Raw genomic sequence first — 17,719 nt, forward strand, 5'->3', positions numbered from 1 at the left:
AAGAGCTTTAATTAAACGCTTTATTAAGCGCACGCTTGCAGAGTCTAAGGCTTGCAATAGCTTTAAATGCAGCTTTAATTAGGGGGTATATTGCACAGCAACAGCAGCAACAGCATGCCTAAACGCGCCCTAGCATACCCACCTAGGGCTAATAGACACACACGCGCACAGGATTAAGTTAATGCGCACCTAAAGCGTGGAGCCAGGCGCACTTATTTAAAGGGCGCATATAATTCTCTCTTTTGTAGATTAATTCAAGGCTTTTAACCATCATCTGAGTGATATCTAGCTTGGTGCCACTGCTATCGTGTGACATATTAGAAGCTCACCCCTACACCCAACAGGAGCCAAGCGGCTGTAGTCCTCGGGATCCACGACCCAGACGCGACTGGCCAACGACGGAAAGCCCAGGTTGTTTGGATCGGTTACCGTTGTCATGTGCTCATTGATAGTTGCATGCGCACACGACTCCGCGGAACCGTATAGATTGACCAAACGGACCCCGGGGCTCCATCGCTCCAAGACGGTTTGCGACAACGATTCCCCTGCCGTGTACAATGTTTTCAATGATGGGACTTCTGAGGGGGCTCGTAAGACGTTTGCGGCTACCGGGCATGTCAGTAAGGCAAGCTCAATCTTGTTTTCATTCATGTAACCGCGTAAATCTTCCGTTCGTTGCTCCTCGGTGGGAAGAAACAAACACCCCCCATGTAGTAGAGTCAGCCAAATCTCCAGGACACTGATGTAGGAGGTATAAGAAAAGAATGAGAGAGTCCTTGTAGCTTTTACATAGTCCACGCGTTGCGAGATTGACAGTATTGCCATCGATAGTGCAGTATTGTCAAATAGAACCCCCTTCGGCTTCCCACTATCTTCACTGCAGAACGACATGTCAATTAGTACATGTTGGCATGGCCAATAAGTAATCTTGTACGACTACAGAAGCCGGAAGAAACACGCCAAGAGAATCTGCAAACATACCTGGTAAAAATCACATAGGCAAGATCTGACTGAAGCGCAGCTTGTGGCATTTCTAATACTCGCTCAGACTTCCGCGCACTTTGTATTAAACTGTTTTCCACTATTAGGATAAATCTCAGTAGATGGAAACAAACGTTGTGACACTCACGGGAACGTGGAGTTATCTTCTAGCGTGAGATTCTCGATAGTGCAGCATACCGCCTTGACGGGGTGATTCAAAAGTTTCGATGCTTGGTCAGGTGTACAGAGAATCAGCTCTATATCTAGCTTGCCTCTGAGCAATTCTAGCTGGCATTTTACCGAGTCTGGTGCTAGTGGCACGTAAGCAGCGCCAGCCTTGAGGATGGCAAGCATGGAGACGATTGCCACCGCACTCTTCGGCATGAGAAGGGCAATGGTATTGCCCCTTTCGATTCCAAGCGTTCCAAGTTTAAATGCAAGTTTTGAAGACAAGTTATCCAACTCGATGTATGTAAGTAGAGCATCACTGGCGTGGACTGCGTTCAACGATGGCCACTCGCGAGCTCGCAAGGTAAATATTTCGTCAACACGGGTTGGACTCGGCATAAGGGCAGAACTGTTCCACATCTGTACCTGTTTCGTTCCTCGTGGGCCAATAATGTCCAGCTCTCGAAGAATGTGGCGCGGTTTCAAAACTAGCTCGGAAAGCAGACGGGAGAAGTTGTAGGAGATCCAGCCAACTTCTTCTCTGGTAATGGCACGGTCGTCGTACATGATTGAGATTATCAACTGGTTCCCTCGCGGCTGGCACTCTATATTCAGGCAATCGTCTTTGAATATACTATCCCCAATTGTTTGTGGAGTGAGTATTTTGCTTGTAAGCATTTCAAGCTCGGGAGGTAATAATTGGACGACAAGCAACGAGCTGAATTGACAGGCATTGTGTGCATCAGAACTAAGCTTGCGTATATTCTGGGGCCCGAACTGCTCCCACGGTAATGCGTCGATCATAGCAGCCTCAATAGTTTCAAGATAACTGCGGACGTGTTGGCCGCAGGGTGCGAAAACCCGCCTGGGGATGGTCACGATTGTTGGTCCCACGATTGAATCTATATTTTCCACCGGCGCAGTACGCCCTGCACGAACGCATCCAAAGGTCACATCCTCACGTCCGGTATAACGGCAGAGAAGAAGGCCCCAGGCCGCCTCGGCAATCGTAGCCAACGGATAACGGTCATCAATAGGCAGCGGAACTTCCATGGAATATTTCTGATTCGCCTGAAAATGTGTTGCCATCTTGATCTGTGGTAGGGCTGTCACAGAGACACCTTTTAGACTTTGTTTCCAGTAATTCTCTGCTTGAGGTGCTTTGCGAAGCTCCGTGACATATTGTACAAACGAAGAGAAGGTTGGTCGCGTCTCTGTCGAAACGCTTGTCGCAAAGTATTCTTGCTCGATGTCTGCAAACACTAAATTCTTGGACCAAGCGTCGTAAACGACATGATGATGTGAAATGACCAGGTAGCTGCCCAAGGTGCATTTTAATATAGCACACCGACATAACCTGTCTCCATATCCTGGGACGAGGGCAGAATCCTGTTGTAGATATTCTTGGACAGTTTGTTTCGTAAGCACGGCAATCTCGAGTTTCTCATCAACAATCACCTGAAAACTGCGATATTCGTTGTCCAGTATGATACGTGTCCGTAAAATGGCATGCCTGGCCCAGACGGATTGCAGAGCAGTCCCCAGAGTTGACGCCGTAGTCCCATCAGCGAGTTGAAAGACCTCTTGGTTGAAAAACCCGCCTGATGACTTTGCTGACGAAATCATGAGCGCTTCTTGCATTGCGGTGCACGGATAGAGATCTAAAACCTGGGTCTTTCTGACGCCACACTTCTCAGCAGCGAGAGAGATGTTGTAGTCGAGATCAGTTTCGTCGACCATGGAGAAGGCCCGCAACGGCTTGATGCATTTCTGTGCAGGAGAAGCTACTGCAGCGAGGTCTTTAAGACGCGGATGACGATAGACTTGTTCAACGGAGATTTCCCAGCCGTGCTTTCTCGCTGCGCTTACCAACTTCACAGCGGAAAACGAATCTCCCCCTTGCGTGAAGAAGTCCGCATTTGTATGATACTGCTGTTCACTCGCAAAGATCTGGCGAAATGATGATTCGAGCGCAATTTCTGACGGAGTGACGGGGGGCTCTCCACGAGGCTGCTTCACGCCCTTATTCACACCAAAGACTCCTACCATGCTCGGGATTTTTTGCACCTCATCCTTGAGCAGTTTCATATCCACCTTGCCTGATGTTGTGTATGGCATCTGTCTAATCGGTACAAACAGCGTGGGGATGTATTGCACAAGAAGCAGGTCCTGCAGACAAAGCTGAGCACGACGACAACTCTCCTGGAATGCCGGTGTAAATTCTTCAACGGCGATGACGTTTGAACCAGATACATGGCCGGAACTGCAAGGGCCGACTTCCACAAATGCTGCGAGTCTTGCATTTGATTGTTCATCCTGCAGCCACTGAACCACGCAAGAAGCGAAAAGGCCTCCCTGTTGCTGAAGCTGCTTCTGCGACTCGCCAGGCTCGACACGGATTCCGTTCACCTTTACCATATGATCATTGCGTCCCACGAGGCAAATGTTTCCGTCCGCCGTATACCTGCCAATATCACCAGTAAGGTAGATTCGAGGTGTAGTCAGGCCGGCTGCTAAATCGGGCGCCTCGACAAAGCGTTTCTCGGTCAGGCTAGAGTTATTCACATAGCCGCGGGCCAAGGTATGGCCCGCAACAGCGATTTCTCCAATGCAGCCCCTGGGAACCGAATATAGTGCGCCAGTCGAGTCTTGTCGTACGATCCAGTGCCACGCGCTGACATTCCGTCCAATATTGGCAGGGCTGGCATCGGAGGAGAGTGGCTCGGAGACCGAGGTCACTATTGACGTTTCTACCAACCCATAGGCGTTGAGCAGGCGTATTTTTTGCGACCACTTCCTAATCAAGGAAGACCTCATCATCTCGCCAGCAGTCATGAGCGTATGCAGAGGCCCGGCGTCCTCGGGGGAGATCAGGTCCGCAAGCGAAGGAGTCAAAATGGCCGATTCGATTGCCATTTCTCTCATCGTTGACGAGAGGCGGTTGAGGCGATTTTCCTCCGTCGGAATGCAAACGCATCCTCCAGCAAATAAAGTGACAAAGATGTCCGCCACGCTGAGATCGAACACAAATGAAGAGAACTGCAAGTGACGTGTACCAGGCTTCATTTCGAATACCCGTTTGAGGTGAGCAATGCTGGTACACAGGGCGCCGTGCTCAAGCATGACTCCCTTCGGTAGACCCTATTGCACATACACGTGTCCCAGTTAGCGTCTATATTTGTATCCTGGAACGTCCTGGACGCCGTGCTTTGTAGCCAGCGTGATGCCAATACTTACAGTGCTGCCAGACGTATAGAGAACGCAAGCCAGATTAGTGCTCGAGGCAGCTCTCACTATTCGGTGTTTTCGTCCGTCCGCCTCCCCATCCTCCCCATCCTCTCCGTCTCGCAGTGGTTCCTTGTTCCAGCTATAGTCGGAGAGATCCATCACGACGGTGGTACCCGTACCCGTACCCTCGTGATACTTTCTACTGACATCGGGAGAGCACAGTAGCAGGACAGATGCTCTCGTCTCCTGTAAAATGTGTCGGACTCGCCCAATGGGCCAGCTTGGATCGATGGCAACATAAGCACCGCCTGCCTTTAGCACAGCGAGAATTGTAATGACTGCCAGTGATGATTTGGTCAATACCACGGGAATCATGGTCTCTGGGGCAATTTGATGGTGTAACTGAAGATGGTTGCACAGCCTGCTCGAGCAGGCATCCAGCTCCCGGTATGTGATTTGTTGCCGTGTACCTTGATCGTCGACTGCGGTGCTATCAGCATACCGCTCCACGTTGTCCTGGAAGAGCTCATGCAAGCACGACTCTACGGGGGCTCCATGGCGTTTGACCCAGTCTGAAAATAGAGACTGCTCATCCTGGCCCTCAAGCTTCACCTGCGATACCAGAAGATCAGTGCGAAAGGCTGAGCTCCCGAGACTCTTCAGGACATGACCAAGCTGACCCAGCAACATACCCGCATCTTGACCAGACAGAAACGCAGGATCAAAGTGGCAGTTGACTAGAATCTTAGCGTCGTCCGGAACAAATTCAATGGTTAAAGGGATGCTATCTGCCCGTCCAGTGGTCTGGCCATGGACCTCTTCCCATAACCCTTGTCCGCCGAGGTCTTCATCTTCAGGTTGGACTATGACAAGACTTCGAAAGTCACATGCCCTTGAGGCTCCCTCGCCGCATTGTCGTATTGCCTGCAAGCCGTAGTGCTGATGCGGCATGATGTTCGTCACGTCGTCTTGGATGCGTTGCAAAAACGACTTCATCGTCATACGACGGTTGACTCTGGTCCGGAAGGGAAAAATAGCGAATGCCGGACCGATCATGTCAAAAACTCCATCCAGCGGAGACTCTCGTCCTGCAAGAATGAGACCGAATGTGACATCTTGACTGTCGGCATTGACGGCTAACAATAATGCCGCAGCAGCGTAGAGCAGCGTTGCCTGAGTTACTCCAAATGATGCTCCTGTTTGCTGGAGCGATGCTGTAATTTGTATTGACTGGTGCTCCGTGGCATGAACCTCGTGAGATTCCGACGGCAACGGGGGAAAGTCCAACTGCGTGGAACTCTCCAAGTACTTGCTCCAAAATGCCGCACAAGCGCTTTGCTTGCAGTTTTCTTCGTCGATGCGATGGTACATGAATTCAGCAAACGAAAGGCTTTGTGGAGACTGAACTTCCTCTCCAAAGTACATGGATCGGAGGCGGTTGAGTATCAGCCGCAAGGACCAGCCATCGAGGATGCTATGGTGTATCTTGAGGGAAAACTTCCACCCTTCCAGTTCATCGTGCCACTTTATGAATCCGCGGCAAAGATCAGTCCCAATCGACATGGGAGCCTCGAAATATTCCTCCGACCAGTCGACCTCCCTACGGCGAACAACAACCTGCCAAAGGTCGTCTCGACTTTCATCCCACATCAAACGACTGCGGAGTACCGCCTCATGAGCAAGCAATACTTTCCAGGTACTTCGGAACCGCTCAATGTCAATACCCTTGAGCAGTGTCCAGCTAAATGCGCAGACATAAGACCCTGGCGATCTCAAGTCCAAAGTCATCAGGCCGGCCTGGTACGGAGTCGTCCGAAAGATATCTTCGATTTCTTCCACGCCGACATGGCAAACGGTTGCTGCATTTTTCATAACCTGTCCCAGTGGTCGATCCATCGGAACTGCGCTGAACGGTCGATACGCTAGGTTTTGTGCCGAAGCGCGATGTTCCAAGGGAGGCTGCTGGGTACGAGCAAGCTGTCGGATAGTCTTGGCAGTGTAGACCTGTGGAATATCCATTTCTATTCCTCTAGTCCGGGCTTTGGCAATGAACCGAATCACGTCCAGGGAATCCGCCCTAAGTTGTATAAAAGAGACCGTCGTGTCAATGTTGGATAATGGACGACCAAGCACGTCTGCCCAGAGAGACTGGAGCTGTTGTTCGACAATACTGGATGGGCTGGTCTGGATCTGCGCTCTGCCAGCAAAATCACGTATGTGCTGAATGTAAAAACCTTTCTCCATCCTCTCAACAAGCGATCGGAGCCTCACCCGATCAACTTTTCCGCTCGAAGTGAGTGGAAACTCCTTCACAGCCCACCAAGAAGTAGGAAGTGCATGTGTCGGCAGCCTGGCGGCAGCAACGTCTCTGCCTCTTTCGAGAGCCGACAGAACATCTCGGCAGGGACTCAGCAGTTCCACCGAGTCTCCCATAAATTGAGCCTTGTGTGATCCCCCGTTGGTCCCTGCAGTTGGAGAAGCACGCAGCGTGACAATACAGCACAGTCGCCCTTGCGAAGGCCCCGAGCGCGGAAGGATGACGACGCAGTTCCTTACGGCTTCGCACGCCAAAATGGACTGTTCCACGTCACCTAGATCGGTTCGAGCTCCATGGACTTTGACCTGGCCATCACGGCGACCAAGGTATCGCAAGGTGTGTCCCCCTCCACCTGGGCACGCTTCCATCCTCGCCATATCCCCGGTGCGGTAGTATCGAACTCCATTTCGTAAGCACTCCCTCCTTTTCATCTCAGGCTCCGGCAGCTTCTCCGCAGAGACGTAACCTCGAAAGAGGTGAGGGCCAGCTACGCATATCTCGCCAACCTTGCCTGCGGCGACCTCGTCTAGCTCTCCGGGGGCGAGAAGACAAACATCGAGTCCCGGGACTGCCTTCCCAATACAAGAGGCATCAACTTCATTTCCTCCGAGGTATTGAATGGTGCACACAATCGTCTCTGTTGGGCCATAGGAATTGAACAGACGCACTCTTCTCCTCCATTTGTTTGCAAGGCTCTCGGACAATGCCTCTCCGGTGCTTGAAACGGTTTGAAAGTCGGGAACGCGCAGAGGATCAATCATGTCCAGGATAGTTGGTGTGAGATGTGCATATGTGACTCTAGAATTTCGCACAAACGCCGTCATGTCTGCTACCATGGTGGACGGCGACGCCATCACCAGGCAGCCACCGCAAGCAATGCTCATGAATACGTCGAGGGAGAAGGCGTCGAATGTCGCTGCTGAAAATTGAAGGGTCCGAGTCTCCGCCGTGAGACCGAACTCTTGGACCATTGCCCAAACACAGTGCATCACGGCTCGGTGTTCTAACGCTACGCCCTTTGGCAACCCGGTCGATCCGGACGTGAACAGAATATGACAAAGGTCAGAGGGCTTTCGGTGGCCTGCGAGATTTGTAATTGGATATGCCAGAAAGTCGGGGTCGTTGAGGAGGTCATCGAGCACAATCAAGCATGTCAAGTCTTGCACGATCCGTCTTGCTGATGCCGAACACAGGGCAAATCCTGCATCGCAAGCGCCGAGGATGCTTGAGATCCTGGCTGGGGGAGCATCCATTGGAACTGGCACCCACGCCATGCCCGCCTTCAGAATGGCAATAATGGCGACTACCAGCAGTGGGCTCTTGTCGAAACATACCGCCACCACCTCCCTGTTCTGTGCTTTGCATTTCTCAAGATGTCGCGCCAACCGGTTTGCTTGGCTGTTCAACTCGTGATATGTCACAGTCAGGTCTGGGTGAAACTCAATGGCGACATTTTCGGGCGTCCGCCGTGCCTGCTCCTCTAAAATTTCATGCAACAGAAGATGGTGAGAGACGGGTCCTACAGGCATTTTTGCTTGCCCTGTTTCTGGGTGAGTTCTGTCGGCACCGAGAGGTTATTATGGTGAGAAGCCATGACCCGAGAAACGGATGAAAAAATCAGTCCGTGAGATGGTATATCAAGGGCTGGCACGGTTGGTCACGTATTTCCTGGGTCGGGATATAATACTACCTGGGCCCAGAACGTCAAGATACATGATGATATAACTACCCGACGTACAATGATTATTCCATATTGCTCACTCTGCCAACTTACTTGGTTGGCTGTATGCAGTAGGTGTGCTGCTCACCAATCCAAGGCATTCATCAACCTTGATACTACCGCTGTCCTCGATATGTACAGGGCCAAGCCGGCTTCCGAATGTAAGACAACGGCTCTACCCTCACCGCCAATGCTTTCAGCTCATACTGTGACGAATCAAGTAAAGTCCTCTCAGTATTTCACCCACGGTTCGGGACCATCACGGGCTGAATGCAACCTGACCCCTAACGCCCCCTCACCGCCAACGCTTTGAGCCAACACTGCCTCGCATATGCGGCGTCGACATGTTGACATCGTGTGCTCCGTATTGCCTGCGAAACGGAGGCACAGCACGAGACAAAGGCACACGAAAAGTACAGGCTATATTGCCTAATATCAGCGCCGTCGTGGAACTCAACACACAGTCCGCGCCAGGACCTCGGGTTATCTATCATCATCGGAGCGACCCAAGAGTCGGTCCGTGGATGCGCGACCGCCTCAACCTGGTCACAAACCCCATGTCCATTCATGTTGTAACTCTGCACACGCATCAATAGCATATGCGCTGCGATGGAAACGGCCCAAGGTCACAGCCGGTGGCACGTCTCAAATCGTCAAACCTACGCTCCGCAGAAGCCCAAGCCCTCTGCTGATAGGTGGTTCTTGAAGGATTATTACTATGCTTTAGTAATATTGTTTCACCAGCGCTCGTAAAACATGAGGCACATAAGAGCGGGTGTTTGGCATCGACAATACGAATTTCACGGCATTCTGCGGCGCGGCGACAATCCACACCCTTGCCAACATTCAAGTTGGGGAAAAAAAAAAAGAAAGAAAGCAAGAAAGAAAGACAGAGCGCAAATGAAAGCCGCAGAAGACTACGAAACCATTAACCGCGCCGCCTGGGACGAGCGGGTTCCATTGGTATGTCGATGCTTTTTCCCCGTCTTTGGATACGAACTGACCGACCACCCAAAGCATGTCGCCTCCTCAGACTACCAGGTCAAGGACTACATGTCCGATGCTGATTTCATCGGCAACGTGATTCAGTTTGACCGTCTGCTTCTCGGCGACCTCACTGGCCTCAACTGTGTGCACCTGCAGTGCCACATCGGAACCGACATGCTCGGCCTCGCTCGCCTCGGGGCTGCGTCAGTGACCGGGCTAGACTTTTCTGCTGCGGCGATTACAGCGGCAAGAAAGCTTGCTGATGCGACGGCCGGCAGCGGCGGTGAGAAGCTCAAGTTCGTCGAGGCTTCTGTGCAGCGAGGGCTGACGGTCCTGCCGCGAGGTACATTCGACCTCGTTTTCGTCAGCATCGGCTCTCTGTGCTATGTTCCCAACATCAGGGAGTGGGCTGCTGTCGTGTCTGGACTTTTGAAACTGGGCGGACGGCTATTTGTCCGCGAGTTCCACCCAGTGCTGTTGTCCTTGGACCACGGGAAGCCAGATGAGCTGGTGATTAATTTTCCGTACTTTGAGCGAGAGGAACCCGTCATCATGGATAGGCAGGGAACCTATGTCGACTCGGGGGACTATGCGTTCAGATCGACCCGGCGCGCAGTGTTCAACCATGGCATCGGGGACGTTGTGCAGGCGCTGCTGGATGAGGGCATGAGGCTGACGATGCTGAGGGAACATCAGAGCGCGCCGTTGATGGGCGCGTCACCGGAACTAGATGTTGACGAACGAGGTGAGCCGCAGGCTGAAGAGATGTCGTGGACACGACGCTGATGTTCTTCACAGGAGAGTACTCGTTGAAGGATCGACCGTGGCGATTGCCCCTTTCCTATACGCTACAAGCCGTCAAGGAGTAAAAACTTGGCCGAGTTTCCATCTACCAGGTCATGCTGAGCCGGCTCCACGCCGCGGGGGGTGATGTTGTCACGCAGTGCGGTTCCAACTCCTTCGATTATACCTGGTGCTCGACTGTGTTTAATCAGAAGATAATGGGGCGGGACATTCGGCCACTCTTCCTGCAATATTGTGCCTTGAATCATTGCCTTTCCCTCCCCTGGCCCTGACGCCAACCGTGGAACCTGATTTCACGCCGTGCTCCGAGGTTGAGTGAGAAATCTGGGCGTCTGCCAATGGGGCTACTCGTAAAGTTGTAAACATAAACACATGTATATCATCTCACAACCAGCCACGCCAGCCTCCAGGCCCCCGGGATGATGTGCACGTGCATCCCACCGCAGCCAAAAAGTTAAATCACAACCATCGCGGGCCGCGCCTAGACATCCAAGACATCAAGCCAACAAGTACAGGATGGGCAACTGTGGCCCACAAGAGAAAGTTCAGCAGCTTGTCCCCGAGAAGCAGAACAAATGGGGCCCATGCATCGACCTAGATATCGCGGAGAAACAGATCAAAAAGTGCCACAACTCTCCACCCTCAGGATGGCACTCTTCTATCCTTCAAGGAAACGACTCAAGAAGATAGTAAAGCCTAAACAGGGCAATAGCATGTCTCCTAGAAGCGTATCGACAAGGACCCGACCAAAGCAACACTAGTCAACTCATTCTAAGAGCAACTTCCGGCTACAGCAGACTGACAGTGGCCAACTCCCACCAGCTGTGGTGTCACGCTACAAGATGCCGAGGTGAGCGGCACATGGCCAATCCAGACAACCCAGGGCCCCGAAACAAACCCATTGAACGTTGTAGATTAACAAGGTAGAGGAGCAGATACCCTAGAAGTGAGGAAAAGGGAAAAGGACGACAAATGAATAGAAGAAGAAGCAGCAGGGGAGGAAGAAGAGATTGAAGAAGCACTACCTCGACCGGCGCAGTCGTACCCGACGGGAGCCAGCACAAGACACGACCTTGGCGTTGTCCCAGACACCACTTTCATCGTTTGAATAGCACTGCAGTAGTAAAAGCCTCTGGCTCCTGAAAGCAAAATATTAGAGACATCCAGCGAAGCTACATCATCTTTAAATACAGATTCAGCCGACAACACATGTTGTCAAGCTCAAGTCTTGGAAAGCCAAGTTATGCTATTAAAATTACAGCTCAGACCGCAAGCGCACACACCAACAAGTTTCCACATCTGATGTAGTCTGAAGAAACAGCCAGATAAAAGCCACCTCGTCCGCCGTGCCTCTCAGCACCGATTGGGAACGTCGGCCCTGACCACGTCGCCGCTCGTCGTGGTCCCAGTCTCGTTCATAGCCTTGAGGAACACGCGGCGCAGTCCGAAGCTAAAGTATGGCGAGTACGAAGTCTTTTCGGTGCAGCCTCCGCTCTGAAACCCGCCAATGGTTCCGATGATCCTTCCGAGCTTCTTGTTCGGGTTGTAGTCGACAAGCATGGGACCGCCGCTGCTGCCACCCTTGAAGGAGCGGCAGTTGAAGGCGAGGTTGGAGTGCGGCCCCTTGTAGGTGGAAACATGGCAGCGGACGGGCCTTGGCTCGTGGTTGTTGTAGCTCATGACGTGGACCACGCTGCGGTGGCTGGCCCTGTACTTGATTGGGTTGCCGCCGGTGATGTTCTGGACAGGGACAGACGTCCCGTTGATGATGGTGTTGCCGACGGTCAGGATGGCGAAGTCGTGCTTCACGCTCGAGTCCTTGTTCCACTTCTTGTCGACGAAGGCCCCTGTGACGGGAAACGTCCCGTACGGAGTGAGGCCGTCACGGTATCCGGGCGCGAAGCGGAGGTGTGTCCCGTCGCCGTGCACGCAGTGGGCAGCTGTGAGGATGAGGTTTTTCGTCTTGCTGTTCACGACGGCGGCGGAGCAGATGTGATGGCTGGCATCTTCGGTGTAGAGCACGCCCAACGACGGAATGCCCTCGAAGGGGATGGCCGACAGCGCTGAAGCAGCGGGCGCCATGGCCGAGAGGAGGGTGACGGCAGCAACAAGGATCATCTTTGGCATCTGTTCAACTGGCTTCAAGGGAGCAGGTAGAGAAAAGGAGCATGTGATTGGATTCGGGAATCTGCCAGACGGCGTACGCTCCCAGGGGTGCTGAGGCTGCATCCTTATATACCTCGCCCCTTGTCGCTAGCCACGGGCCATGACGTCCATCAACGCCTCCCTCAACACGCGAGCTCTTGACATCTTGACTGCTTTCGAGATGGACCATGGGTCTCATCTTGGTGATGCCGAATAGGAAATCAAACCATCCAATGACGGTGTTCAAGCATTAGACTGAGACCTGCGGGGTTCGGCTTACACGCCCTCGCAGGGAAGACGCTGGCCATGTTACGCATCGCAATGACAACTGCAGACCTTTTGCGCGAAAGCAGAGTCGGGCTGCGTGCCGAGAGACTCTGAACGCTCGGCAGCCAAAGCCAACACTTACAATGCCGCTGGAGACACGCCATATCCAGCGGCCGAGTGCTCCTCGAATGTCGAAAATGCTCGTTTGTCTTGCCGCTTCCTCGTAACAGTCTCCCAGACACCTGTGCTGTGCTGTGCTCACAGCAACACCGCAGGACATGTATTAAGATTCGACTAGTGACTGGCAGCCAGCAACTAGCACCGGGCACTTGGGTTTCTAGTCCAACCACCTCCGGTGGCGTGGCTGGCCGGCCTTCCACAAATTAAGCCAGTAGTTCAGGGACTTGCTGATCGAATGCCCGCAATACCAGAGGCTGGACTTCTCAATGCACAAGTCGTGTCAATGACCATTCTACAGCTCGTTTGGGAACACGGCCGCCCAAGTCGTCGTCATCTCGATGAGTATCGATGCGCAGTGGACACGCTATTCTCGCAAAGCGGATATGAGATGAGCAAGTATCTCTAGTGCGGAGGGATCAAGGCATTACATTTCCCCCGTCAGCCGCAGCATCATTCCGCATTCCGGGCATCAGGTCCATGACTGACCGCAAATCCAAGCTCCTGGAGAGACTTCGCACAGCGCTATATAACGCTCGCAGTTCTTGGACACTCGGCGTCGACAACGATGTCTCACTCGAGACATGGCGACTTTTGAGTTGCCATTAAGAAAAAGTAAAATAAGATGCTACCACAGCGCACCGCAAGATGGTGCCCACGCCATGCAGCAAACAAAATTCACACCTCAGCACCTGTCCAGACCCGGCTCGTCAACGTGTCGTGGGCGTCGTGTCGTGGCGTGCATGACCGCGTACCCAAAACTCAGACTGCAGGAAAACGCCACAATTCACAGACTTCCAAGGCTTCATGGGATCGACCAAGGTGAGGTCGAAGCGTCTCAGGACCTGTCCAAAGAGCGGCGGCGTCAGCAGGTCGACAGTTTGGGGAAAAGGTAGAATCAGGCAGGGGAAAGCCCACCTCGACCAGCACCTTGTTGAGCTCCATCCGAGCTATCTCCTTGCCCAGACACGCCCATTTGCCCGAGCCAAACACGAGACCCCATGTTTTCTCCATCTCGGGCGTCGCGTCGAGCCACCGCTCCGGCCGAAACTCGTCCGCGTCCTCGCCAAACACGTGCTTTTGGCGCAGTATCCCCATCATACACAGTCCGACCCTGGTCCCCGGCGGCAACGAGAGACCGTCCCAGCAGTCCCCGTCGGCAGGGACCTCCTTGGACATGAAGCCCGCCACGGGGGGCAGCACGCGCAGGCCCTCCTTGATGGTGGCTTGCGCGAACGGCATCAGGCGGATTTCGGCATCCGTGGCCGCCGGCCAGCTCAGTTCCGAGTCGCGAATCTCGGCTTGGAGCCGGGCAAGGACGCGGGGGTTGGTCATGACGTGCAGGAAGGTGGCTCGGATGCCGGTCGCGGTGGTGTCGGACCCGGCGATGCTGCAGTCGGGATGCCGTGTTAGCAATGTAAGACGGTCAAGAAGCCCGTGGCTGTCCCAGCCGTTTTGCCGTCTGACGTACATTTGCGCGGCAATCTCATTCTCGGTCTGCTCCTGCGTCAGACCCCTGGCGACGAAGGACCCGACCATGTCTCTTTGAATCTTCCTGCTTGGCCCGTATCGCTCGGCCGCCACCTTTTTGGCAATTCTGCACGGCGGGGAAAGGCCCCAAAGGAGTGAGTACGAAGCCGGCGACGAAAAGGGGCGCATTGAGCTCGGGGTCAGACAGACAAACCTACCCGACCAGGCGGCCGACGCCGAGCACGTCGTGCTCCGAGGGCATGAGGGGCCTGAAAATCGGCAACGAAAGGACAGGAATCATCCACGACATGACGGTGGAGACAATAAGATGCGGCAAGTACGTCTCGATGTCCTCGACGAGGTTGTGCACGTCCGAGTCGGCGGTCAGGTCGCCAAAGGGCTCCCCGAATGCCAGCTCCGATATGACGTCGAGGGCAAAGTATTGTATTTTGCGCGCAAGGTCGAACGGCCGATTGCCACGCACGTACGACTCGAGCAGACTCACCAAGTTGCCGACAGACTTGTCAATCTTGAACTCGAGGTATTCGACTTCCTTGCCAGAGTACTAAGGAAGGCCCCGTTAGCGCTCTCGCTGGAAGGATAAGAAAAGGGGCGGATGGAGAGGGGGAGGGAGGCAATCACACCCCGCCAGCCATCTTTGCCCGGATCACGGCATGTAGGGCATCGTCCCTCATGGAGATGATGTTGTTCTTGCCGGGCTCGAATTGAAGTCCGTTGTACCAGGACGACCGTGTATACTGCGAGCGAGCACCGAGGATGTGCATGGCGAGCTTCGGGTCGCTGGTGACTACGTCTCTGGGCCCGACTCTCGCCATCGACCCTTGAGAGCTGTGTCAGTCTTGTCCTGTCCCGTCTTCTCCTTGGCCACCGACCCCTCTTGTCCGCGGCAAAGGGGTCCAGGTCGGGAAAGCTTGTCCGCACCGTATTTCCGGCACACTTCATATAAATCTAGATGTGTCCTGCCGCCAAGAGTGGACCGGAGGAGCCAAAAGATAGAAAAGCCGGCGCTCCAGGGTCCAGATATGTGTTTCAATCGGCAATATCCATAGTACGTGCTTGCCGCAAACCACGCTACCACTGCTGGCAGCGCCAACCAGAAATACAGCAGGGCATTCGACAACATGGCCACCCTCGAATCGTTCAGAGGCGGTGGAAACCAGCAAGTGGGAATGTAGAGACAACTCAAACAACGATCCCCTCGTCGTTTCAAAAGAGGACAAGACGGTTTTCGTGCCGGACAGGCAATGACACCACAACAACTAAGAAGCAAGCTTACCGTGAGGCAACTAGGCTGTGGTCGTGTAATATATAAAAACTGCCAAAGTCCCCAGCTTCAGTGGCATTCATGCTCGAAAAATGCAAGGCTGCCGTCACCCCCTCCCCCGTCCGGGTATGTTCAAGAAAAAAGCCGCCTCTTGCATCAGGGCCGTTGGCAAGTTGGCCCCCCCCTGCCTCGGCGTCGCCCAAGAGTCTGACTACCACTACAAGCCGTCCGGTGCAGATGGCAACAGCCCAAAATTTGCGCAAGCACCATTCTCTTGCGCCATCCAATTGTCCTTTTCAGCCCGGGCCCAAATCCGCCCCAGTACGGAGGCCGTGGGCAAGCCACTGGCCGCTGCGGACGTCGGCGAGACAGGGCGAGACCGGATTTTTGGAGGACAAGCAGGAAGCATCTAGTGCCGGAGCTGGCTGGCAGTCGTGGGAGCCAGGGATGTTTGAGTTATGATGTTGTCGTTGGTATTTTTAGTTCGGATGACAACCTCTCATGGTGCCCTCATCTCTGCCAGATCCCATACACACGACGCCGGGTCTGAACCCGACGAGCTGGGATACGAGGCCGTTGACGGCGTGCCCGTCTGGGCAGGAGGACAAAGCTGGGCCTTGGCGGATCTTGTTGCCGTGACGTCTTCATTCCGTGACAGAATATGCAAGGCATGCCATGCCATGGCACTTGGGCTGCCAAGGCTGAGAAGAGGAACCGCGCGTGGCGAGCCTGCCTGCCGTACAGCCAGTTTGGGGGCCGCCTGCTGAGTAGAGGAGTTGTGAGTGGACCAAGAGCGAGGACGTGGTGTAGACGTGTATTTGGAGAATCTACCTTGTCCATTTCTTCCGCGGACAGGTTTGCCTGCTCGTCGTCAGCGTTTGCCGTTTGCATGGGCCGGTCCAGCTGTGGGCTTGAAGGGCATACCGCCGGATCTTGATGGCATGCTGGGCTGGTGCTGGGAGGCGGCAGATGTGAAGATCAGGATGAGGGTGAGTCCGTGCAGAGCCGAGCCATGGTCCGTCTTATTCAACTGCGGAGATGTAGTGCTATCAGCGCGTGTTGTTTAGAACACATACATGACGGCTAGGCATGGACTGAGGAGTAGAACCTGCCGAGTAGTAGCTCAACTCGGCAGGGGAATCCAGGCCCAGTATACTCTGTTTAAAAGAGAGAAAGGAAATAAACGCGCCAAGAGGCTTTTCGAAGCCAGTTCGAGGTTTGAGATTGACACGGGCGGATTGCACCGGCAGTCGTCTCGACATACCGAATGCACAAAATCGTGGCAACACTGACTGCAAACGCTGAAACCTGCAGAGATTTGCATGACGGGCCTCCTCGCTCGGCCTGCACCGCGTAGCCAGGGTGCATGGGCGGAGAGCCGAATCCGGCTTTGATCTTTGTCACTTCTGAGAAGTGTCCGGGGGGAACGGATAGTTCTGCTTATTTCCCACGTGTGCGCCGCGGGGGCCCTGCATGCAGGATCTGATGGGATGCCTCATGGGCAAGACGAGGAGCGAGTCGAGCCGTCATCCCGTGGTGCGGAACCGTAGTCCGTAATCGAAGGAAGAAAGAAACCAAGCACGTCTCTGCGCCGACGAACCGACGCGACGCGCCTATTCCCCGTCGATTATTGATTCCAATACGTACTCCGTATGCGCCCTGTCATCATTCCCAGCGGACACGTTGCACCGCATCCTTCAGCCAGCCAAGCCGTCCCAGCCACATGGGCATGAACACGCAGGTCAAGGGCCAGGAAACCCAAATATGGACATTGGGCTACCGCTTTTGCCCCGGGCACAACAACTGGGTCCCTCCCGGCATGGGGGGTAGTTGCCCTGATGCTGCATCGCGGGCGCGTTGGCCTGGCGTGGATGGTTCCCCTGCCTTCAGCTTTCAGCTCGAGTGTGTTGTGCTTTGCAGCAGAGGCCGCTCGTCCGCCAGGATGGGCCTGCAGTAGCCCAAGGCGGGTTCATGCTGTGGTTTCTGCTCGAGCGCTTTGTCGCCTATGAGGCTATGGCAGGGGAAGGGAGGTCTTGGACGCGGTGCCTAGTTGTGGATTTATACCAGCATGGACCTGAACTGCTTCCTCACCGGTGCGGTCCGTGGCGCAAGTTGCCTGATGACTACGGAGTAGAGCCAGTTAGCAACGTAACGAGGCGTTCGTCCGTCA

General features: G+C 54.0%; 3 protein-coding genes across 3 annotated transcripts; 1 reads left to right on the plus strand and 2 right to left on the minus strand.

Moving 5' to 3' along the window:
• Positions 1-1,125: 1,125 nt before the first annotated feature.
• Positions 1,126-8,223, minus strand: MAM_01232 (Amino acid adenylation; the record flags this gene model as incomplete). The annotated part of the gene is made up of 2 exons (XM_040820031.1): positions 1,126-4,290; positions 4,387-8,223. 2 exons carry the CDS (start codon positions 8,221-8,223, stop codon positions 1,126-1,128), a joined length of 7,002 nt encoding a protein of 2,333 aa, XP_040681519.1.
• Positions 8,224-9,314: 1,091 nt separating this feature from the next.
• MAM_01233 (methyltransferase type 12) lies at positions 9,315-10,270 on the plus strand (the record flags this gene model as incomplete). The annotated part of the gene is made up of 3 exons (XM_040820032.1): positions 9,315-9,377; positions 9,432-10,146; positions 10,200-10,270. 3 exons carry the CDS (start codon positions 9,315-9,317, stop codon positions 10,268-10,270), a joined length of 849 nt encoding a protein of 282 aa, XP_040681520.1.
• A 1,288-nt stretch (positions 10,271-11,558) lies between these two features.
• Positions 11,559-15,049, minus strand: MAM_01234 (benzoate 4-monooxygenase cytochrome P450; the record flags this gene model as incomplete). Its single annotated transcript, XM_040820033.1, has 6 exons — positions 11,559-12,340; positions 12,631-12,686; positions 12,760-12,869; positions 13,590-14,391; positions 14,483-14,829; positions 14,909-15,049. The coding sequence occupies 6 exons, from the start codon at positions 15,047-15,049 to the stop codon at positions 11,559-11,561; spliced, it is 2,238 nt and encodes a 745-aa protein (XP_040681521.1).
• Between the last annotated feature and the right edge of the window lie 2,670 nt (positions 15,050-17,719).

Source organism: Metarhizium album (assembly GCF_000804445.1).
Source record: "Metarhizium album ARSEF 1941 chromosome Unknown scaffold_2, whole genome shotgun sequence".
NCBI classification, from domain to species: Eukaryota; Fungi; Ascomycota; class Sordariomycetes; order Hypocreales; family Clavicipitaceae; genus Metarhizium; species Metarhizium album.